This window comes from Haliaeetus albicilla, chromosome 13 (genome assembly GCF_947461875.1).
Source record: "Haliaeetus albicilla chromosome 13, bHalAlb1.1, whole genome shotgun sequence".
Lineage (NCBI taxonomy): Eukaryota > Metazoa > Chordata > Aves > Accipitriformes > Accipitridae > Haliaeetus > Haliaeetus albicilla.
This window is the reverse complement of record NC_091495.1, coordinates 12,588,921-12,613,745: the sequence shown is the minus strand read 5'-3', so window position 1 is coordinate 12,613,745 and position 24,825 is coordinate 12,588,921. Positions and strand designations below refer to the sequence as shown.

The following is a 24,825-nucleotide window of genomic DNA, read 5'->3' as shown; positions in this document are numbered from 1 at the left end:
ATTTACAGATATGGACATCAAGAGTAAGTATTAGAAGAGCAACACAGTAGCTATAAGAGGCCATTTCAAACAAATTGTGCAACACTTGCTCTTAGAATCACTCCTATAAATAGGTATATAAAAGAAAGATTTCTTGGCTGGAATCAGCTGGCCTGCTTTAGTAACATTTCCTCATAAAACAAAAGATCTTGATAGCTGAGATGTAGTGACTGAAGCTGACTACTGTGGGAATTTATTTTTTAAAAAAATACACTAACTGCTGCAGAAAGGACTGCATCCTTTATTTAACCACACCTCCTACTTAGCCCAGAGCTGGGCCTAGGTTATATTCCAACTTACCTTCTCTGACATCATTAGCAAAAAAAGAACAAAAAATGCAGTAGGATGCATCAGTACCCAATCAAATTGTTGTTTCTAAATATTTTTGTAAAATCCAAGAAATAGCTGCTGTAATATCATTTGTTAAAGAAACAGTTGGCTGTTTCTTTGACAGTGAGGAGTCAGGAAAGCTCAGTTGTCTCTGTCTTACCTGTAGAGCAGGCCCTTGGCAGTGTAGTTGGGAAAGCAAAGGGCTATAAGCTGACAAGAGAAGTCAGTGGAATACTTTCCTACCAGTGTAGGCTGTTACATAGCAAAATGAATAGGGTTTTTCTTGATTATGGATGGTCTAAGTGTGTGTTTTTTTTTTTTTACTAACCACCGCTCCCTGGCCCTGACTTTGTCCCATTCCCCACCACACCAGCACCTAGGGATGAAGTAGCTCTCAAACAGTTTGCTTCAACAGTGCAGTGTTTGGTCTTTGTTACTCACTGCTCTTCATTCACTTGCTGTGCGCTATGCTAACTACCTCACCTGAGGCAGGTACAATGTTGGCCCTGCGGGACCAGAACCATCATTGCAAGATACTGCACAGAAAGTGTTGACTGACCACCACCTGTCCTTCCATTTAAACTTTTTTTTTTTTTCCCAGAAGAGTGTGATCAAGTGAGCTCAGACTATACCATTCAAGTTTCAAGCTGTTTGAAGCACCAACACAGGACCTGGGAAAGAGGCAAGAGCAGTAACTGCAAGTGACTGGTAGGCTGTCACCTCCTCGTGCCCTCACCTGTCTGGACACAGGAGAACCTGCATGCTGCCTCCATGCCTGCAGCCAGTGCTGCTGTTTTGTGTTTTTCTTATTACAATGAGTTGTTGCTCCCTTGTTTAAGGCTGTGTTTGGTCAATACAGTGCCTTGATTTGCTCTGATCAGCTGAAAGTAGTAAATTGTGTTCCAAAATGCTTCCTTAGAAGGCAAAGAAAAAAAGAATGAGGGTGTACTTTTTATATGCTTATTACTATATTAATACATTAATTATATTAATTAATACAAATAAGAAGCAGAATATGACTTGGCATCCTCCTTTCCTTGCAACGAAGCCTTCAGAGCAAACACAGTGGTGTACTGCTGCCCTGCAGACTCCACAAGTCTGAGCTAGGCATCTAGACTAATAAGGGGCTTGAGTTACTTATAAGGAAGAAGAAGACACCACCACCACAGCACAGTTAGTTAGCATGCATTCTCTATAAAATAATCACATTTAAATGCCAGGCTGATGAAAGTTTATTTTTCACTTCCTTGGCAAAGACTGGGGGGAAGAGGAACAGCCTGAGATACTTTGAACTCTTATCAGCTCAGATGCCCAGGTACAGAGTTGCTTGAGTTTACTTTGAGTTGGCCTGATCAGGAATAAATCTTTGTTTTCACCTTACCCTCTTGCAGTAGTACTCCTGCCCGGACTACCTCCTGTAAAGCTCCAGCTGAATCTGAGAGCAGGTAGTTTCAATGAATGTACACAATATCTTATTGGAAGTATTTTTTTAATATTAAAGTCACTATACTTTAAATCAAAAAATGACACATCATAAAATTCCAGTGTATTTTGTTTTAACACATACTTTAGAGAGGGGAGGCTAGACTTTTGTTGAGTGCTTTACCTTCCACTAACCACAGTCAAGGCAGTAACTGTGTTACGGCAGCAGATGCAGGTCATAGCTCATGCAGAAGTTAAATGGTCTCCTGTTCTGAGAAGCATTCACTGTCCATTTTTTTAGAACTTAACCACTACAGTGTTAACTTCTTGAACATCAGTGAATTCTTTCCTTTCCCCCAGTCCCCCCCCATATATTGAGGTAATCTTGTTAAATTTGAAATAGGAAAGCATGAGTTTGTTAGACCTGTCCTAGAGTTAGCTCCTTTCTGAAGTTCAAAGGCCCATTCACTAGGTGTTCTTCCAGCTGTTGTTTTTCTGGAAGAAAACATACCTGTTTTGCATCTTTAATTGCTGTATTGCTGATCAAAGTTTATTCCAGTTATTTTCTACCCCTTCTGCTACAAAGAGTTAAAAGGCAGTCTTACTCTCAGTTTATGTGGTTCATTACTTGACGACTCCTCTTCAGATGTCTCTTTCGGATTTTGATCATCCACTTAACACTTAACTTAGCAAAGTCTGCTGCTTTAAACAGAGCCAGAAAGATACCACAAAGGAGAGCAATCATGTTCCAGGGGTTTGCTGTGATAATCTGAAAGAGATTAAAAATATTATTCCCCTCATCTGACTTAGCATATATTATTATACCTGTTCAACAACAAACAATTCCATTTTTTAAATGGAAGTGTTTTTCAGCATATTCCCTTATGCTGCAAAGGTGGCTTGTAGTCCCTTGTCCACACATCTGCCTCACACCGCAGTTTTCCGATTCCTTCCATCAGGAAGAAAACACACTGTATTAGCTGCTAAATCCCTTTGTCGTGGTTTAACCCCAGCCAGCAACTAAGCACCACGCAGCCGCTCACTCACTCCCCCCCCATCCAGTGGGATGGGGGAGAAAATCAGGAAAAGAAGTAAAACTCCTGGGTTGAGATAAGAACGATTTAATAGAACAGAAAAGAAGAGACTAATAATGATAATACTAATAAAATGACAACAGTAGTAATAAAAGGATTGAAATGTACAAATGATGCGCAGGGCAATTGCTCACCACCCGCCGACCGACACCCAGCCAGTCCCCCAGCGGCGAATCCCTGCCCCCCCACTTCCCAGTTCCTAAACTAGATGGGACGTCACATGGTATGGAATACACTGTTGGCCAGTTTGGGTCAGGTGCCCTGGCTGGGCATGAGAAGCTGAAAAATCCTTGACTGTAGTCTAAACACTACTGAGCAACAACTGAAAACATCAGTGTTATCAACATTCTTCACATACTGAACTCAAAACATAGCACTGTACCAGCTACTAGGAAGACAGCTAACTACATCCCAGCTGAAACCAGGACACCCTTTTAGACTATTTCAGGATATTCAATTGTTTAAAACACTAGAGATACAGTTAAATTGCTAATTTCAAGATTATAGATTAAATTTACTACATTATTTAAAGATTTACAAAAATAAGTAGCACATTAAAGATGATCTTCCAGAAGACAAAGCTAAAAGAAGTGACTACTGGGAAGCTTTAACAAGACAGCATTGTAATGCTAAATCCACTTTTGACAGTGGCAACTGTTTCTGCAGACCTACAGCAAGTATTTTATATTTCTATTTTTAACTACATTTGGTTCAAGAGCAGTTAAGTTTATTTATAGTTTGCAATTCTCCTCGCACCTCTAGGCACAAGGATGACTTCTAGGATCTCAGATGAAGCAAGCAGAGCTAGGCTTAGGCAGCAATAAGGTAGCACACAGCTTTGGGACTTCCCATGGAGTCTGCAACTCCGATGGTCAGCATAAGTACAGTGTCACTAGGTCACCACCTGAGCCAGAAGGTCTTAAACAGGCTTTCCATATTTGTTAATCCTCCTAACAGCAGCAGTGCTGGCTGTGAGTGCTTGTGAACTATGGCTTCTTAGCAAGAGGAAACAAGCACCCCCAATCCACTGGATCAAGGGCAGCTTTCAGCTCGAAGGTGGCAGAGGTGCGAACCCCATCTGGCAGAGTGGAACGAGAGGTGCCAGGAATAGGACTAGGCTCTCAAGGCTAAGGAGGTGCCTGGCCCCAGCATGGACATGACCACAGAAGTTCAAAGGACCAACCACCAACTCCTGCCCCACACAGTCTGCATTCACACTCTGGTTTTGGGCAAGAAAACAAGAACTCTGTGGATTGGGCTGGTGATAGACTTCAGTTGTCAGGTAAGGCCACTTTAAATGCAAAATTTTAAACAGATTTTTCTCTGCACACTTTGCCATTCTACTTTCTTCCAGAGAGGGCAAATGTATGTGACCTTTTCCCCTAGAACACTAGGAAAACAAGATCTAGCTCATGCTTAAGGCACATGTACCTGCAATAAACACCTGCACACCTTTTAAGCGCTCCAGGGACCAACTGTGGTCTTGTCTGGCACATCATACACCTCTGGCTGCAGCATACTGAGCTAAATTTTAAAGTGCTTTTTGTGCACTTGAATGCAGTACCAAACTGTATTCTAGTAATGGACTAAAAAAAAAAACACTAGGCTATTTTTATTATTTTAATTTAAGCCTAGGTTTCTTGCTTGTCAATTAATGAAAAAACTCATTAAATCTGTTTATCCAAGCACACTTCCCTAAGCAAAAAGTTCAGACTTGACCTGGAGCTACACTTTGCCAAAACACAGGGGATGTGCTTTTTCTTAGCTATGTGTACCTCTAGCTGCAGACAGAATGCTGAGTGTCACCAAGCCAAGGAAAGGCAGCAGATGGTCTTGACCTCTGCAGAATATGCATTACTGGATATAAGGAAGAGCCTAGACTGAAATTTCAGAAGTAACCTACCTCCTCCTTTGAATTTCTGCTTGGAGTGAGGTAACAGAGGCATGTGCACACCCACACAAACCATGAGCATATACAGTCAGACAACAATTCAAAAAGAGACTAGCATGTTACTCACATCTTGAACAGTCTGTATAAAAGGATCTTTCCATTCAAATACCACAAAAAACAGCTGGTCACTTCTTGGTTTAGTTCTCTGGTCAATATAGTTAACCACGCTAGTCTGGGGAGAGGGGAAAAAAAAGAAATGTACAGGTTATGTTCTTCAGTGGTGTAAATGAGTCTGTGCAACAGAAGAGGCTTGTAAGAAGGTGAAATTAGCAGACTGTTCATGGACTTCCAATTCAGCCCTCCTCTACCTGGAACAATAGGCTCTCAAAATACAGAAAGGGCAGTTCCTTCCATCTGTCTCATGCTCATATTCTTTTCCTATTTCTCACTTAGTAAAACACTGCAATACCATTTTTACACTGGTAGCCAGGGCCTTTATTTTATTACATAGTTCTTCCCTTTTAAGGGGGGAAATTTCATTTACAAAACTCATTTACTTGGAGTAATACAGCATGTGGAAAGTTCTTATGAATGAATGCTAAATTACCAGACTACATGATGATGGCAGGAAGATTTTTTTTTTTTTTTAAATCAGTTGTAGAATAGACTGGAAGATGCCAGCACGTGCAGAGTGAAAATGGAAGGGAAAGAAGCCTAGATATTAACAATTAAAACCATACTTCCCAGTACTGCCCATTCACTAGATTACCATTTTGAAACTAGCACTGACGGGCAGAGAGTTCTAGCACAGTCCCACCAGGGTACAGTTTAGGATACCAGATCGATGTTGCAGCCACCTGAAACCATAGTCTTATGAACCACGCTCTGGAAAAGTATTAAGACATCAGGCCTCAGAAAAACATTGATCTTGTCTTGTAACACACACCCCCAGCCCAGAGGGGAGCTACACAGGCAATAACAACACAGCTTGCACTAACCCCCCTGCTGCTAGGAGCCAATATAAACTGCTCAAGAGCCAGACAGTTGCCCAACAGGAACGCACACTGGAGTTACAGCTGAACAAGTGATGGAAGGACTCCTCCCTTCTCCAGCCCTCAAAGGAGTATTTTTATCTTGGTGTGTGCACAAGGGAGTACTGCTGCTCTTCCTATATGAGTTTAGTACTGTAAGTAATGAATCCAGCAGTACTGTAACTTCATTTCAGGGTTGACGGGAACATGAGACAGATAGAGGAAACTGCCCTTTCCGTATTTTGGGAGCCTATTCTTCTAGGTAGAGGAAGGCTGAATTGGAAGTCCCTAAACAGTGTGCTATTGTCACCTTCTTAAAAGCCTTTTCATTGTATGAGGGGTGGCCTACTGCAAAACCCTCCCATCTACTATGGCTTAGTTTCTTTACAGACACTTGAAGATTTCTATCAGTCTTTTCCACACACCCTGCTCTGATCAGATTTTAGGCTGTGAACATATAGAAGCAGGAGCTAGAACACTATGCATGTTCGTTCAGAGCATACTGGAGCTTCACCACCCGGTGGTTTCTGGTCAGACACCTTTGCTACAGACTTGCCCTATACTTCCACAGCTCGCTTACTGCAGCGTACCATCACCCCAACTACACTCATTCAAGAAAACTGCACACCAGGAAATAAACAGTACACAAAGCTCGATGAAGGCAATGGGAAAGGAAGAAAAGACAAAGTAATGACTACTGGGCTAGTTAGCAAACTGACTGTGCTATTTGACCTAATATTTGTATCCAGCTTTCTGGTATGCCACCTTCCAATTTCAGATTTGAAAGGCTAATGGATTTCCTTATGCAATTTGAGCAGATGTACTGTCAAACACAGCAAGTGCAATTTATGTCTGAGCTGTTTCAACTTCTGCTGTATTATTAATATGGATCTGAAACCCAGAATTCACATTTGTACTGATTCCTACTTCCTAGGTTTTATTTAAAACAAACCAACTCACCCACCCACAAAACAACAAAAAAACCCCAAAACAGTGTTTACCTACCCAGATGATCAGAGAGTCTGTAACTGCTGGACTAAATGGATGTTCATGATCACAAAAAGCTCAGCTTTTTCTGAGTTTGAGTCAGCCTTTTGTTTCCTCTTAGAGACATTAGACTTGGGCCCACAAAGGAGGACTTTCAAAAATCCTACACTTGGTAAGTACCAAAGGGCAAGTGATACAGAGCTGTAGGTGATGAAGGACAGACAGACAGCTGCTGTTAGTGCTTACATGGCAGCAGCTGACTGATGCGTTCTTCCCTCTCCTCCAAACTGAGGCACTAATTTGGGACTTGCCTCCTGTCCTCCTCCAGTGGAGTAGGAGGGTTCCCACCTCACAGTCACAGCTCTACTCTTCCCAAGTGTACCATGGACTAAAAGAAAGTGTCTCTGAAAGATATACTCTGGAAAGGACTGCTCTTAAAATTCTCATTTCTCACCACTGATGAGACACTTCCTCTCCAACCAACACTGGCAGCAAGATAATAAACTCAAAACACAATTATTTTCCTGTCCATTAGTGTGAACAGAACAGGAATGAAAGTCAAACTCATTTCATCTCTAGCTAAGTTTGCATCTTCCACCTGCATATTTTCTAGTTTTAAATGATGCAAGAAGTTACACTACTCCATGTTTCTAAGGATACTCAACAGCTAAAAATCCCAAAGCAAGCCAAACAAAAAGCAGGCATGAGAATGCTACAAAGGATACAAGGCTTATGTTTACCTCTTCATCCTAACATCAGCCCTTGTGGTAACCTAAACAATACCTCTTTCCAATACTGGCTATTATTTAGAGAATTCATTTGGCAATTGTTCCCTACCTTGAACTAAAGGTAGCTGTGTTTGTTAATATTTCTATGTCATCTCTTTAGACCCTTACCTCAGACTACAGGTGTCACTTACAACACATTTAAGGCCTGGCTTTTCTGGCCTCCCCATTAGATCTTTTCCTGAGATGTGTCACTAGGCCATACCAACAGCCAAGCACATCAAGACATGTACACTTTTACAGAACCTCTCTATGTTAGGAAAGAATGCAAGTAATTTTACAGCCAAAACTGCTCAGTGGCAAGTGGCATAATGGATGCAATGAAACAGAACACAAGCTCCTCATCTTTCACTCACTTAACCAACCAGCCAACCCACCCAGCCACCCACCCATCTTCCAAGTGATATTGCTATTTGCCTAACAACTGGTTCTGTTGGCCAGTTATCATTAAAACTGAGGCAGTAACTAATAGTTCTTAATAAACTAAGAGGTCCCAAAACACTCCTCCTCTTTCTATTTTTACCTCTTGTTTGAATTCAACAGTCTCACTACCATCTTCTTCTTTTGTTTTCACCAAGGACATCTTGACCCAAGTGCGAAAGCCTCCAGAAAATTTCCAGCTGGAGTATGAACTTTCACAGTCCTTCATGAATTCTGCTTTTTCTGGACTAAAGGAAAAAGACCATTACTTTACTGACAAAACTCAGAGCAGTACCTGAGCACTATAGGCAGGAGATTGTCAGACCTACAGGCACTTCAAAATGTATTCACAATTCCTTTTATGTTTCAACTGCTAAAATTCAACATATCTAAAACATTGTGAGTAGTGATGTTTTGATTAATGGTAGCACTTGCACTCATGTGTTCTTCATTGCAGAAGACTTACCTGGTGCCCTACCACCCTAGAGTTCTGCCTGCCCCTCAGGATTCTTCTAACTTATAGGGGAGCTTTATTCTGCTCATCTGTCATCTGTGGGACAGAAAGGAGCAGAGCCAGGACCCCAGGAAACAATTCACCACAATGCTAGGAAGCAAGAGATGGAAGGAGCAGCCTGAAGGCAGGCTGCTTCGCCCCATTTCTGGGATGCAAAGAAACTGGTTGCAATGCAGACATACTTAAAATGCTTTGAAATTTACATTCAGTTTATTCCTATTATTTTGGAAACACTATACCTTTGGTGTAAGGCTCCCAACTGCAATAACATGGCTGTTTTCCCAATATGCAATCACAGATATTTATAGGCCCAGAATAGCAGGATTGCTTTGTGTCTTTTTTTTAATACTGTGACTATAAGCCATTTTAAGGCTTCTGATACCCCTCCTGCTGCAAGTGGTAAAGAGGTAGCTCCAAGGCATATCTGGTCTCCGTCCTTTCTCTACCAACTGCACAGGACATGCTATTGGAGATCTTCAGTACTCTGATTTTAGCCACTTTCATGTCATCTCTATGAAATAAGCCTGGCCTTGCAGCTGCTTTTTCAGCAAGGTTTCATTTGAAATGAAGGGGTAAACCACTGTTAGGAGTCATGAATCATTAAAGCATAGACTGCTGATTTTTACTAAAGATAGATTTCAGGTTGCAGAGATACATCAGGGTATGCTGGTCCTTGAGACAAGGGAAAGGGAAACGGTTTTGACTCACATTAAATCCGTCTTCCTAGGTGAAGGGAAAGAGTATACTTTGCTTGTACGGCAGAGGGTATGCTTGACTAGGTGATTGGGAGATTAAGGTATTATGGTCTTTCAGGAGAAAGATGCAAAGAAGTAAAAGAAGAAAAGCAGAGCTAAAGCAGCAAGCTCTTGTCCCAGAGAACAGACGAATCAGGAAGATTTGTCCTGTACCAGCACTGACTGGATTTGCACTTTGCCTGTCTTTTTCCTTAGTTTTCAGAATCAGCGCTCCTTCCTACAAACCAAGATGCCTTGTCTACAAGGCAGCAAAAGCAAGCACTGATAAAAAGAATACCATACTGATGGCTGCTCTGAACTACGCTGCCTTCTTAGGCTTAATAGATGAATACATGTATGTTTGTAGGAAGGCAAAAACTAGCAAAGCCATTGCTCTCAAGTCAGGGCTTCGGGTGATAGGCTCAAACACAGAACTCCATTGTGCATACAAACAGAAAGGAGGAGCGTTTCTGGAAAGAAAAACTAACACGCTTTGCTACCCATCAAGTCAGACGATACTCCAAGAGCGTTTTAGCGAGTTAGGAACATCTTTATCTGTTTATAACATTAGGTGCTTGTTCAGTGATCCCAACAGGATGGCAGTGTACCTCTCTAACCTCCCCAAGGAAGACGTGAGCAAAGCATAAGAACAAAGCCCATTACCTGACTGCTCCTCACCATACAAACCCATGACATAGGGAGACCTGACAATGATGTCTTCCCCCTTTGGTATGTGGGTACAGCAGCAGCTGGTGGGACAGTATGGAAGAGTACGGTGCTTTGCCACTCAGAGGAACATACCTAATTAGCACTCTGCCAGCCAGTCATATACCTAATGCCTGACTAAATACAGCATCCCAGAAAAGCTTTCCAAGCCAACATGGAAAATTGAGGCAGGAAGTTATGACACAGAGCTGAACATTACAGCCACAACTTACATGGTAAGCAGACAGCAGTAGTATACTTTGCCTTCGACAGTAATTGTAGGCTAGAAAGAGAAAGATTAATAATATCTTAGGAGAAGCTGTGGAGAAGTGGTCTGAGAAGGCATCTCTTTGCATGTGCCCATAACCCAGACTACTGCCAGAGTCAGGAGAAAAAAAAAAAAAGAAAAAAAAAAAAGGAGGGGAGAGCAGAGCAGAAAGGCACAAGCTTTGCACAAATGATAGCAGAGGGCAAATAATGCAGCTTAAAAATCACACACAACTAAGTGAACACAAGACAAGCAAGGGATTTTAAGATGAAGAACAATTCTCCAGGCAGTTTCTTTTAATCCCCTCTTCACCCCAAAGACAAAACAACCTGCAAAGGCTGCACTTTTTTTTTAAGTTCTACCTGTTACACTGTCTTTTGGATGTATGGTAAGATTCCTGGAATACCCTGCACCAGGCTCTCCCAGGATATTAATGGTACCTGAAGACCATGCAAAAATTCCTACATCACAGCAGAGAGAGAGAAGTGCAATAAGCCACTGTCTCACTCAGGTGAACTACAAAGCCCTGGTCTCCTCTCAGCCAATGCTCCCTGGTAACCATTGACATTTCAAACTACTAACGGAGAACCCATTGCCCCGGCACAGACTGATCAACATCAGACCATGAGAGATTGTATTTGTCCCAACTGTTGGAGCTGCTAACCTAATTCTGAACTGGGCTGTAGCACTGCAATGGATCCTTCTAACACTAATCTCTGTTGACCAACCCACAAGAGCCAGAAGCAGCTTAGGACATCCCACCAGCAGATTCCAACACAACAGCAAGAGCCAAAACCACAGATGGGTCAAACCCAATTCGTGTTTATTGCTTTTGCTTTTCCCTAGACTGGGAAACTCTCAGACAGCCATGGGATCCAATAAAGCGTCAGATGGTGTGGTACCAAAAGTCTCAATCCTTCTCTGTTATAATTTATTTCTCAGCACACAGCAATCCAGACCAGAGACATGAACGTGGAGCTCTGTTTAGACCCTTAAATAATCTCTGATCTGTTCAGACTGGTATTAATCATTTCACATGACTGTAAGTTATTTTACATGCTACGCTAACAATAGTTTTGTCAGTAATATGTTCAGAGGATTTTCTTCTTAAACCCATATATTATACTAATGACAGTTCAGGAAAGGAACTTGTATTTTTAGCTATGCTTTTTTTGGTAAATTGCAACGGTTTCACTATTTCCTTCCCTCCAATTAATATGGTACAGACAGCAGCTGCCACTGCCTTCAAAAAAAAAAAAGCGCCAGTGGCAGTATCCCTCTAACTCACAGTCCAACAATAGCACACAGCTCAGCAGTGTTCTGCGAAGGCCAGAACAAAACTAGCAAGCAGTGCCGGTTTCATGTAGTCTGTCAATCCAATTTTAACAGAAGAGCTGCAGACAATAAAACCCTTGACAGAAACAACTGGACCTTGAGTCCTCACCACTTGCTATGCCTCAAAAAAAAGGTTAAAGATACAAGTCTCTAGATGCCATTTTTCTTATTGCTGATGCTTGCAGCAGCCTTCACTGATATGATTATTGCTATTTAAAGCAAAAGTGAGCTGCAAATAATACTGTCTACTCAGAAACTGTGGTGTAGATACAGCAGGACTCTTCTCACCAATTTCAAGGGGTTTTGGATTGTGATTTAAGATGATGGAATACCCTACACATACATTTTACAGCAGTTTGCCTGCCCAACCCAACCTAAGCTGTTTGCAGCCATGGCAAAAAACTGTAAAGGTAATTATGATATCTCATGAATTCTAGCACGTATCTCAGCATCTTTGGTAACACTTTACACAAGTTGCTGGACACAGTGCTAATAATATGCTCTCATAACTAGTGAGACACTTTGTCAGGAAAAGTAGTTAACAGTGGCCAGTAATTGAAGTTTCTAGAGGTCATATGGAAGGACACACAACAGTTTCTACAGATTTTTTAGTCCAGACTTCCCATCCACTAAATTTAGCATCTGCTGATGAACCAGAAATCATTTCTATTTTCTCTTCTGCTAAAAGGTGGACAGAATGAGTACATTCCACATATGCACGCGGTTTCACATGTACTTCATCGTCAGGAGAAAACATAAAACTTTCAACCTGCCCTGAGCCTGTCCAGTTCATGCTCCAGGATGCCAGGACAGCAATATACCGAGCAAGACAAGCCCTACAATTTGTACCAAGCTTTGGAGGATGCTATGAAAGAGACACTACTGGCCTCTTGCACACAACTGCTGCTCTTACTGTATTTCACCTAGACATGCAGATCATTTACTACTAAGTTTAAAGGCCTACATACCTTTGCCAATTTTACCGTTATCTGGGTTAGTTCAAAACCATTTTTAACTCACGTTCCTACTGCCTGCTGCAAACGGGCACAAAGGATGCATCCCCAAACAGACACCACCATTTCCTACCTTTTCACTTTGCTCCAAACATAACCCAGGCTCAGCCTTCACCCTCCCAGCTTCAGTTCTGGTGCCTTGCAACACTGAGACAAGGCAGCTTCTCTAGGAACGAAGTGACACATCCCCATGTCTTCGAAGATAGAGTCTGCCATCTAACCGGTTTGACCTGGCAGACCTGGAAGCAGGAGGTTGCAATCCAAGTTCCTCCCAGGCAGCTTGCAGACGATTCTTACTGATCCACCTACACTGCTACAAACACAGCCTTGAAGCTAAGACCTTTGCAATACTACTTATTGCTGTTTTGCACACCTAACCTGCCTTTGCACAACATGTGGCACAAGCTTTTGGGACAGCAGCATGCAGACTTACAGCTTGCTTGCAGAAATACTGCCAACTTAAGCAGGATGTACATGTGTTAACTTGGGACGAAACAGCTCTTTAAAATGGCTTACCTGCAAATTGATACAATGAGCACAGAAATGAGGCTTCCAAGATTTGGAAGATGCATAGACCAAGTTGTATCTTGGTAAGTTGGCTCATTCTGCAAAGAGCCAGGAACCAGATGCAACACAACTGCGCCTTCTGCTCTGTGTTTCACAAGGGGTGGTCTCAGACAGTGCTTGCGGTATACAAACAGTTGTGCACCTTGCTGGAATTGGTCCCACTGTGCATACCGCTAACTGCAGCATGAGCCACAAAACCCAAGAAAAAACAACACAGAAGGAACAAGTAGCACCTTCTATATCACTACTCTTAACTGGTATTTTCTCACCCTAAAATATCAATGCCTAAAATATCCAGAACATTAGCATTTTATGAGGCCTTTTAGTACAGTTACAGAAAGTACTTAATGACTTAAGAGCTCTCCTTCACTGAAGTAGAAATGCTTTGTAAAAAGAAAATTCAGGTAATTGGTGTTTGGCCACCCAGAGATACTGTGCCTGAACACTTCCAGTCTTTGCTGCATCTGAAAAGCACTGGTATGACCATGTCCAAGCCTCCAAGAATGCTTTGTTGTGATAAAATCTGTTATTTCTCTTCTCCTCCCTCACCTAATTTTGTTCTGCATATGGCCTTTACCACCTTTCCTTTTTTCACTGAGCATCTGACCATTACCAAGTTAAGGCTTTCTATTAGGTCTCACTGTGACTAATATCTCATCTAACTTTTAATCTGGATCACAGAGAGAAGAATAGAACCTGAATTTAAATTAAAGGAAAAATTTAACTGTCAAGTATGGAATTTATTCTCACAAAGTGGGAAAAAGGGTGGGACTTTCAAGAAAGTTCAAGACAGGATTAATTCCACCTCTGTTAAAATTAGAGGAAGGTTGATCGGTTATTCCAACAGCACCAATGTCAAACCAATACGAAGCAATTTTGAAAACCCCATCTATGAAATTACATCATTCTGTTAAATCTTACATAAAGCTAGTAATACACAGAAATATAGTTAATCTTTCAATGAAATGACAACAAATCAATCTACGGACTTGACCTTTACAGTAATTGCTTTTTAAAAAAAAAAAACACAAAAAACCAAAGGTACAGAAATGTTAGTGTTCTCAGTGCACTTCCTGAGCACACTGCCCAGGACAGCACACTTCCTGATCACCCACAGCAGCAGACAGCGGTAAGCCAGCACAAACTTCAAACTTTTAGAAAGTGAAGCAACAAATGGCTGAAGCATAGCTGAAAGGTAGTCTTTGTCACGGAAAAAGTCCTCAATTCATTTTCTAAAAAGTAATACTAGTAACTTAAGACATGAAAGAGCACCAGTGTAACCCAAACATAAAATAAAATAAAATAAAATAAAAGCCTGTGTGATCTTTACTAAAAAAGCCCTGCTTTCACTAGTATTGTTGTAGCAAGTTCAATGCAGTTACAGGCTCATCCATTTACATACCTGTTGATGAACTCTTGGAAAGAAGAAAACAGAAGATAGTCAATGGCACTAAAATCTTGGTCTGTTCCATTTAAATGAAACTGCAAAAACACCAGTTCCTTTTTCTTCACATCACGAGGGCCTTGAACAACCAAAGCATACTTCTGTAAGCAAACAGAGAGATGCTGAGAGTAGCAAAGGAATCCTTATTTTCCACTCATGAATTTGCCATCTGTCACTAATACTCTATAGAAATCTAATACACACCAAGATTTTCTTGGCTGCTACTAAGCATACATCTATTAAAATATCTAACAAGAATGCCAACTGAATCCCTCCTTTTAGTTTAAAAAAGAGGTCTTTATATCAAGATTTCCTGGTTTTCTGCTTTAGTTCTATCATAGTCCTTTGGATTCATGTGGAATTACCAGTCAAGGCCCTGTAACCTGCATTCTGCAGAAGGACAATCAAAACTGTTTTGAGCATTAAAGTCTGGGAACTTTCAGCACTTTATGTGAAACAAATTAATATGGAGTCTGATGTGGAGAACATCAGGCTTCTCCTTGAGAAAGAGGAACAGTTTCACATCCCCCAGCACCTCAAGTAAGATGCTAAAAGGAAAAAAACACAACAAAAAATGCTAGCAGGCAGAATACAACTTAAAGTAGTGCAGGCATTATACTGAACAGGAAGCTGCTGCTTGCAAAAGGACTTAGCCAATCTGAACAGGGCTCTGCGTGGTTCCGAGGTCTCTGCCTCAGTACCTCTCCATTCCACTACAGGACTAGAGCCTATTGGATAAGCAGACTTCTAAATGAATCTACCATGCAGCATAAAATGCAGGTTCTTAGTTTGTTAAAACATGCAGAAAGAGCATATTAGTGGCAGAAATTAAATTAGACTTGCACCTAGAATATTACTTTCAAATATACTAAGGAGCTGCTTCCCAGAAATGGTGACTAGACAAAAGGCAAAACATGAAGAGGAAAAAAGTTGACCAAACAGGTACCTTGACTGTTTGTTTGTTCACATTTAGTTTCCTTAAATAATCTGAGCAATCACTTTAGATACAAATGACCATATTTAATACTTTATTTTTTGAAAATTTATTTATACAGAAGCTAGATTCCCTGTATTTTTAGGGGCAATTTAAGACAGACTATCACTCAATGTAGCCATCTTATTGGCTCACAGCATTTCAGTGTAATGAAACACTTGGTGCCCAGTTAAGATTTTTCCAAGTGTGACAAAAATAGCATGTAATTCCCAGCAAACATACAAAAAGAGAGAAGCTATCCTACTTTAATGGAATAACTGCTACTGCTTTCAATCAAAGCTAGATTTACTATACCAAGGAGTATGCTTGCCAGTTCATTTAGGAGAGGAATGAAGCGAGAGTTTCATTGTGAAAAATGACTTATTTTGTCCCATTCAGGTTTTCATGCTGCACACACCCACATGACAGCTGATCTTCCATAACACATATACACACTGACTGGGGTCTTTTACATTTCTGAAAACAAAAGGACAGATGGCTTGAAAAAAACCTAGAAGCAACGATCTTTTGCAGCACTTAGTAAATATTTTTACTTTCAAATACCATTACGAGCAGAACACCCCCACTGAATAAGTTCTGTTCTACTATATTATTATTACCATAGTTTGATTAGTAAAAGGATCTGTGTAGTTGATTCTCTGCGTGGTGCATTCAATGTCTCCTGGCTGACCTGGATTTACCAGAGGTGGAATGTGATCATAGTAATGATGCTTGCAGCTAAGCAGCCGAGCCTTGCCTGGGTAAAAAGCAATACCTGTTTTGGAAGAAAAAACATTGAAGAGAGCCAATTGCTTTTCCAAGAACATAGATTTTAATTCTGGGATTTAATCCTGCAGGATACTGAGCTATCCTCAAGATCCAGCAAAACAATCAAATTAAACTACACACTTCAGCATTTTTCTGGAGCAGGACAAAAGTGCCCGCTGCATCAGGAGAGAACCCCCGTGATGCGTTGAAAAAATCAGGGTTCACATTCTGTTACAACAATTCAAGGTTCACAGAAGCTACTAAGCTTCCCTAGTCTTCCCACAAGCCAGCAGCTAACACATCAGTCCCTTTCGCCCCAAATGAAATGAACGCGTAAAGTAAATAAGGAGACTACTGAAGTCAAATGGGACACGCAGCACTTCAGCATGTACGTTTTCAGATATTATCATTTAACATGTCAAATTTTAATTGGAAATAATGTATGTACTATACATGACAGATCAAAGATCACTGACTGATCTAATAAAAGTGAAAAGATGCTCTTCAGAACATCTAGCATCTTCTGTTCACTGAATACAATGTCATGATAAAAATCAAAGCCATCAAACGAGTACAAACTGTTACCATCCCTTATTACTTGTATCATTGGGTAGGCAGGCTACTACTTTACCTGTATGGAAATTCATATACATCATAAACCTACCATTCCAGACCAACAGCATGCATTAAAAGAACCTCAGTCACCCCAGCTGTAGAAAGCTGGCAAAATACAAGGCCCAAAACCAACAATCCTGTTACGTCACATATGCCAGATTTATTACTGGAAACAAGCATTCTTGAAGATAATGTAGACCAACTACCAAAAAAAAAAAAAGTATGATCTGAGTTATTAGATATGATTAACTCACACAACTGAGATGGCCTGTCCACCAAAATGCAAGATGCCAAAGCAGTCAGCATGTATCAGTCTAAAAATGCTTTATCCCTCTCTTCAGTGCTCCATGCTTGCAACTTGCCATCTCATCACTTTAATGGAGCAATGAAGTAAAGAGCTACATTAATTTAGGTTCTCTGATATGGCAGGGATCCCCGACAATACTTTTGGATTTACATGTATGTTGCTCTGCTTCTTTAAATGACATTTACTTCCTGTTGCTGTATGAAAAGCTCGGGGGAGAGGAGGAGGGAGGGGAGGAGGGAGGAAAAAAAAAAAAAAAAAAAAAAAGGAAAAGCCTGCTCTTACAGTCAGATCCATATGATCCGGACACGACGACCTACTTACAGAGCCAAGCCTAACTGACCATTATAGCAAAACAACTACAGGCATATGGCAACAACTTGAAACACTCACCTTTCAGCCACAATTACTGGAGTGGTTCTTTGTAAAATGTGGTAACACTTCAAACAAAAGCATTATTTTTAAATTGGAAACTGACCTATGACTGTTGGAGCTGCATTTGCTACCACAGCTCTATTTATGAATGGCTACCGGATAATTTAAAAAAATAATAATGATAGGACTCACTATTCAAAAATGCTTCTGTGGCGTAATCCCTCCTGCAAACTACAACACAGTTTTCTGATGCCACACTGCATTTTTATGCCAACATTGTTCCCTGCAGTCACATCACATTTTCATTGCCTACTGATGTAATACCAAGTTGTAAACAATGCAGAACAGAAGCAGAAAGTGGCATTGTGGTTATTTTGTGGTTCGTTTGAGAAATTCACCTTCTTCACTGTCAACAGCATCTCGCTGTCCAGTGCGGAACGATAACAGTTTTGAGAATATTTCCGTAAGAAATTATCTTCTTTCCCTAAAAGAGGACTCATTCTAGAGTCTTAAAACACTTCTTATCTATCAAATGTTGCATAATGCTCCACAGCTACTGTCATTCATGTTATTGGCATGAAAGCTCCCCAAATCTCCCGTACAATATTAATATTTCTGTGCAAACTCAACACAACATAGATTAAGAAAAGAGGAAGTGAAAAAGACCTGGGTCAAAGCATTATACGCACTCTGGGCCCTGAAGAATCAACACCAAAAATTCAAAACAATCTAAGATAAATGTGAACAACAACTTAACCCATTTTGTTTGTTACCACTCTTACCAGGTGCATCGTACAAGGACACTTCCTTGTAAGAGACAGACATCACTGGGTGCTTGAGCTTCTCCCTGAAGTCACTGATGGTTTGGTAGACGAGGAACACAGCTACAGCCATGAGCAGCAGATAAATAAACAGGAGAATTACTGAAAAAACATTCTTTAGGCACGTCTTGCTGAAACGCAAAGAAGGGGCAGTGGTACCCAGTTCACTATCTGGAACCAAACAAAATATGGATTAGGACTTTAAAATACAGATATTTGGGCTGAATTTATGTAGTGTTCATTTAAAGATCAATCACTTGAGAGCAAAATAAGCCTCAAACTCAGCTTGATTTGAAAAACCACAACTACTGCTGGTTTTGATTATCAGTCAGACAGATGCTTCCTTCTCAAGCATGAGGCATAATCGTCCAAAGATTGTGCCTCTATTTCACATGTTGAATTTGGCACTCTGATTAAGGACAGGGCAGGCAGGAAACAAGGTTTATTTTCAAGAAGGACAACACTTCCAAGACAAACAAAGTTCAAAGTTCATAAGAAAAGAAGTCTGTTGATGGTCAATCTTTCCTTCCTGGAAAAAACAACTCCTTTTCCCTTTCCCTGTCTGAAGTGATTCTTAACACACTTAGCACATGTATCAGCAGAAAGATTTAATATTCTAATGCTCTTACACAGCTATCTGTATTGCATCGCCACCATGGTAGAAGTCACTCTCATTTTTGGACTCCAATTCACAACTCCTTGTGCACACTACATGAAATTTCACAAAAGGATCCTTCCAATTACAGCTAGAAAAAGACCAACCCAATTTTCCCACAGTCTCCTTGCCTTCAAAGCTTATTCTCTGAAGATCTTCACACTAGTCTCACTTGTACACAGACACTGCTTTCCCCATACTCCTTGCACTTGCCATTTCTTTTGGCAATACTTGTAAGGAAAAAAGTTCATGTACTCTTCTTGAGTTACACGTCATGTTTTGATCATGAGCGATATACAGCTGAACACACAAAAGAAGCATTAAAACCCAACATATGAAAGGAGATAAGTAGGCATGTTTTACGCTGACTCTTCTGTGTGATATAATTTAATGAGTCAGGCCCCCTCAGGCCATGCCACACACTGCCCTTCAACTATAACAATATCATTTGGTGTTTGCTCGTTACCACAGCAAACACCAGCCTTTTAGTAAATCCTATTGAACACATAACCACTTACAAAGGTCCATGGTCACACTTGTGTTCCCAAGTTACAAGCCAGGAGATGGCAGCCAAGGAAATTCAGACATTAATGTGCACAAAATTGCACTACTGAAACAAGTATGTCTTGAACAGCTGCAAAGCATTCAGGCAATACTCATTTCAGGTTGGCTTACCTTAATGCCTTCATCTGAGCTGCAATAAGCCCATTTAACACTATCCCGCACCCTCCAAAAGCAGGTCCGAACAGTCTAACTAAAATCCATTTAAAAGCACATCTGTTCAATATTGCATCTTGCTCATGTAAATCTGACACAGACTTTGCTTGCAATCCACTGCCATCACAGACACTGCAACTCAGGTAAGATACAACATAAAGGAAGATGACATACTAAGCTATCTCAGAACCAGATGTGCTGAATCTTCTTTGAGCACAGTTCATGACACAGAAGTGTTCTCACCTCAATCCTTGGAAAAACTCCTTGGCTTTCCACCACTACTTATTCCCCAAAATAAGTAATTTAGTGTTTTGTTTGCTTTCAGAAGTGCAATAAAAACAAACCCCAACCAAACCCCCACACAGAAGCAGCTTATCAGGCACTTAAAATTGGTAATTTCTGGGTCAATAGTACTCACCTGGTAAAATAACAGAGCTGGCATCTTCATGAACTTCCATCTCTCCTTCTCTCTCATCTGTTGGGTTTTCAGATATTCGCTCCACATCTTCACTCAGCTGTGTAGTTAAAACAGTGGTTCAATTTCCAAACATGCTCTCAACTTGCAATTGCTGGAATTTCTATGGTACAAATAAAAGAGGCTCCAACTAACCAAACACACAAAAACATGCCACCAGTCCAAGAGCACCCAACATCTGTTCCACCTGTTCACAAGACAAGAGCCACAGTTATGTAGATCTACAGCTAAAAATTAAGTCACTTGCACACTGCAAAAAAGGAAAGACGGCACATTAAATTTAACCTACTTCCACCCTGCTCCTTCAATAATAACATCACCTTTTCTTTCAAGATCAAAGTAATTGTTTCCCTGGCAGCTTCAGCACACTTTAAACCCCCAATTAGGACAATGTCCTCTGAAATAAGCAGGAACTTCGCTCTGTCACTCAAGAACTTATTTTTAGGCATAAACAAACTACAGCACATACCAGCAAACAGAGCATTAGCACTTCTTAACAAAGAGGTGCAAAAAGAGTGAGTTGCATTTTAACAGGCATTAGGGCAAGTAACTCAAATGCAGTCTCAGCCACATAGGTAGGTGGGTCATTACAAGGCAACAATCAAACATCCCTACATTTCTGGTACTTATTTGAGCTCACTGTACATATTATTATATATTAGTGGTTATGCAACTAATTAGTCTTCCAGTGTTTCTAAAACAGAACAGAGACCAGATGTTTCCTTGTTTTGCTATTCAGAGCTCTAGGCCCAAACTGCCAAGACACTTCCACCAAAGTCAGAAGCTTGTCACATCAGGTAGGCATCACATGAGATTGTAAAGCATTAGACTTTTTATACATATATAAAGTATCTCCTACGTTTTCCAAATTTCTTTCGTGGCAGAGACTGACATGCAAATTACAGCAAGGCAAACCAGGGCATAAGCTTGCAGCAAATCATGTGTTGCACAGTAACTGTCCGAGCTAAACACTCGGCATCACCTACCTAAATAGGTAAGGAAGATTAGCTTTGTTCCTATTTCAAGGAAAATGGGGGCACAGTTAATGCAGCAGCCATACTGAATGCTATTAAACTTTAAACCCCCAACTTACTCAACAGTAACGTGCATGTATCCATAAGGAAGTGCTTTTATTTCACCCAACTTTAATTCAGTATTGAAATCATCATTATACCATTAACCTCTTATTAGGAAAGAGTCCACTCATTGTACATCTTCGAAGTCTGACGTAAAGTCTCCGTCACCTCCTGCTATATTTCTGTATTCATTTCGACCATGCAAAGCAAGTTGAAAGCAGTTACCCAGCTGTTTTTAAATGCTTTGCACATAAATAAAGCATGATTTCCCATGGTGTGAGGCATGGAGCGAACAGGTAACTAATAGGCTAAACTCAGCTTATTTGCAGGAGACTTACCAGGGTCCAACCAAAGATACTTTTTTCAATTATCTTCATAAAATAAGGGAAAATTAACACTCTGCTCCTTTTTGTAGAAACACACCGGGTCTATTTGTTTACCTGACCCAAAATAAGCTATTCTGACACAAGAAGAGTATTCACTGAACCTCTTGTACTGGTTAAGCCAAATCAGCTAAGAAGCCCGTTCAAATTATACTCATGCAAATTACTTGTACCAAAGCTGATCCAAAAAGTTTAACTTAAGTTACAAAGTCACTGCAGTTTCTCAGCTGACTCCCTCACCTCTCTGGTTCAGCCATGGTTCCCCAGGTACAGGCACCTCATCGACTGAGGTTATGTAGAGAATAAGCGATTTCTATTCCTCATAGCAAGGAGATCCCAACACAGGTTTAAACAAGAACACAATATGCAACATTTCTTACCCTCTCAAGAGGACCTACAGCAACTCTTCAACACATAGGAGAAGAAAAACTCAGAAAATGTAACCTTTCAGTATTCCTTAGAAAGAAAACAAAAAACCCAAACAATATGCAACTATGTTTTCTTATCTCTGCTCACAAGGCAGATACAGTTTCATAAGCTTTTCACACATAAAACCAGTGAAGGACAGCTAGTCAAAAGCAGGTGTGCTAACATTGCCTCAGGTGCAGTGAGTAGGTTGACCTGATGTGTAAGGCCCCCTAAAACCAACTAATTTCACTGCAAATCCTGAACACCTGACTTGACAAGAGGTGAAGTTGCATAAACCCACTGAGGCCACCAAGAACCTAGGGCTGTTCGTGGCTCAGCCACCACATTCTGAGTGTACAGCACACTGACTCTACAAGGCACGGCATCACAGACCTACAAACCCAACAACTTATAGACATACTGAACTACAGTCTCCTACTGACTGGGAAGCCAGCGCAGCACTACTGCATGACAGCCGATTCTAGTTTCTTCACACTTGACAGAATCCCCAATTCAAGACAAATTACAACAGTGAACCTAGCGTATGGCAATGGCGTGACCTCACAGACCAGCTCTTCCTACATGTTATTTTTGATAAAGAGGTGAAGCATGGTGCTAATGCAGAAGGAACACAAACCTGCAGGGCAATTAAGCTTACAATAGGATGCAGAGATAGGATAGGATGTCAAGAGCAGAAAGGGCATGAAACAGACCTTTGTTCAGCATTCCCCTGGGCTCTGCACGTACAGCTGAGTAAGAAGCTGCAGGAGCCTGCCCATGACCTGGGAGTTCCTTTTCAGCCCTGCTCACAGAAAAGCACTGGACAAACGGAAGCTCAGAAAAGGCAATTCTAGATACTTGAGCATCCCTGCTAGTGGCAGGAGCACACAGACTGCCCCAGGCACCGGAGAAGGGATGCAAACAGAGCCACCGCACTTACACACCATCTAGACTTGTGCTTCGGAGTTTGGGACAATCCCAAACATATGGAGCAGTGTCAGTGGTGGCTGATACCCAAGTCGGAAATGTAACATGCATAGTCCAGTCCATACTTCAAGCACCAGTGTGATTTCATGAACTCTCTCAAGTACCTCACCTACATACAAGCTCTTACATGCGTTAATTTCATCCTGATAATCATGAAATAAAACCCTCTTAAATAAAAGGAGAACTTGTCCATACAGGTCTTTTGCTGGTCCACTGATTCGTCACCTTCCAATGCCTTCTAGCCTGGCACAAAAACCAGAAGCTGAAACTAAGCAGACAGTACTAAACTAAATTAGAACGTATTAAAACAGAGCCCCAAACTACCCATCACGCACAGAGGAAGGCAAACATCTGCAGTCCTTTTGCCTGCAAGACGCAAACAAAAGTGCCCTGCTGCAAGCCTCCACCGCTGCTGAACTTGGCACAAATAGCTTGTATCTCTAGTACAAGAGACAGGAACGAGCAAGGAATTCTGGCTGCTCGAGCCTGTACATTGATAGGCAAACTAGGCGCTGCTTCGGGCCCTCGGCAGGATGATAACGCGGCCTTCAGTTTCAGCTCTGGTACCAAAGTCGCTTCTCACGCCCGACAGACCATCTCCACCTCCTTGTTACGAAAGCCCCAGTTGCAGAGCTCACCGGCCAGCTGTCCCTAGCTCATACACTTAAAAGAGCTGCTGCCGATTATTTCAACCACGTTGAAAGGTAAAACATGAAATAAAGCGCGCCCCAAACCCCCGTTTCTTTCTGGCGAGTGTAGATGCGACCCGACCTCCCGGCTGCCCGGCAGTACGAAGGAGGGCTAGGGGCAGCTCCGGGCAGGTGAAGGCACCCACCCGGCTCGGCCGCGCTTGAGCGGATGCAGACGGGCCACAAGGCGCAAGGCCGGCTGCGGCGGGCTCCCTGCGGCGGACGACCCGCTTCGCCAGGGCTCTCGGCCCCCGGCAGCGACGCGGCCAGCCCTGCCGAGCCGCAGAGCCGGAGACCGGAGCCGAACTGAGCTCAGGGCGACGGCGCCGAGTGTAACCGCTTGGCAAGCGGCAAGCCCCGGGTCGGGCACCACCGCCCGGAGGTGGGGGGGCTGCCCCGGCCCCGCTGGGGCCCGCCGCCCACTAGCCCTGCCCCGGCCCCCCCGTACCTCCTGGTAGGATGCGGAGACCTCTGGTCGTAGCATGGCATCGGCGCGGAGCGGCCGCCGCGGGGGCCGGGAGGCAGCCCAGCCGCGCCGCACGGGACCGGACTAGACAGCACTGGAGGGGACGGCGACGGCGACGCCGCGGCCGGGCCGCCCTGCCCGGGCAGGGCCGCGCAGGCGCCGGCAGCCCCGTCCCCCCCACCCGCCCGTCGCTTCCCGCCCCGGCGCCGTGGTCTCGCCACAGCGGCGCGGGGGCTGCTGGGAGGCGTAGTCCGGCGCGAGGCGCTGGTAACGGCCGCCGGGCGACCGTTGGCGCCGGGCAGGGGGCAGCTCCCCGCTGCTGAGCCCGGACCTCGCCTCAGCGGCAGGCAGCGAGGGGGCCCTGGGCGCGCCCGGCAGCCGCCCCGGCGGTACCCGCCCTCGTTTTCCACCTCCGGGCTGCGGGGGGACGGAGCGTTAAAACGCGCCAGACGCTACGCGGCTTGCAACGCCACCGGGTCTTATTTCAGCGGAGCGGTGCCTGCCGAGCTCCCTCGCTCCAGGCGGCGTCAAGCC

At 42.5% G+C, this 24,825-nt stretch overlaps 1 protein-coding gene across 7 annotated transcripts; it reads right to left on the bottom strand.

The window, feature by feature from the left end:
- Positions 1–1,841: 1,841 nt before the first annotated feature.
- PACC1 (proton activated chloride channel 1) lies at positions 1,842–24,482 on the bottom strand. Of its 7 annotated transcripts, none has more exons than XM_069800180.1 (8): positions 24,274–24,480; positions 20,226–20,322; positions 18,397–18,498; positions 16,173–16,327; positions 14,538–14,680; positions 8,103–8,247; positions 4,904–5,008; positions 1,842–2,560 (listed from the first exon to the last, which is right to left on the bottom strand). In XM_069800180.1, the coding sequence occupies exons 1-8, from the start codon at positions 24,307–24,309 to the stop codon at positions 2,399–2,401; spliced, it is 945 nt and encodes a 314-aa protein (XP_069656281.1). In that variant the 5' UTR covers positions 24,310–24,480; the 3' UTR covers positions 1,842–2,398. The 7 variants fall into 7 exon arrangements, with proteins under 7 accessions (XP_069656281.1, XP_069656282.1, XP_069656277.1 ...); XM_069800181.1 differs by having other exon boundaries at positions 20,226–20,385; positions 24,274–24,479; XM_069800176.1 differs by having other exon boundaries at positions 18,397–18,606; positions 24,274–24,479.
- Between the last annotated feature and the right edge of the window lie 343 nt (positions 24,483–24,825).

Excerpts from the sequence above, each read along its gene's own strand:
- PACC1 (XM_069800176.1), bottom strand. The coding sequence starts at position 24,309 with ATGCTACGACCAGAGGTCTCCGCATCCTACCAGGAG. Across the intron at positions 18,607-20,225 it reads CAGCTCTGTTATTTTACCAG|ATAGTGAACTGGGTACCACT; the intron begins GTGAGTACTATT and ends GTTTGGTTCCAG. Across the intron at positions 16,328-18,396 it reads GTCCTTGTACGATGCACCTG|GTATTGCTTTTTACCCAGGC; the intron begins GTAAGAGTGGTA and ends CTTCCAAAACAG.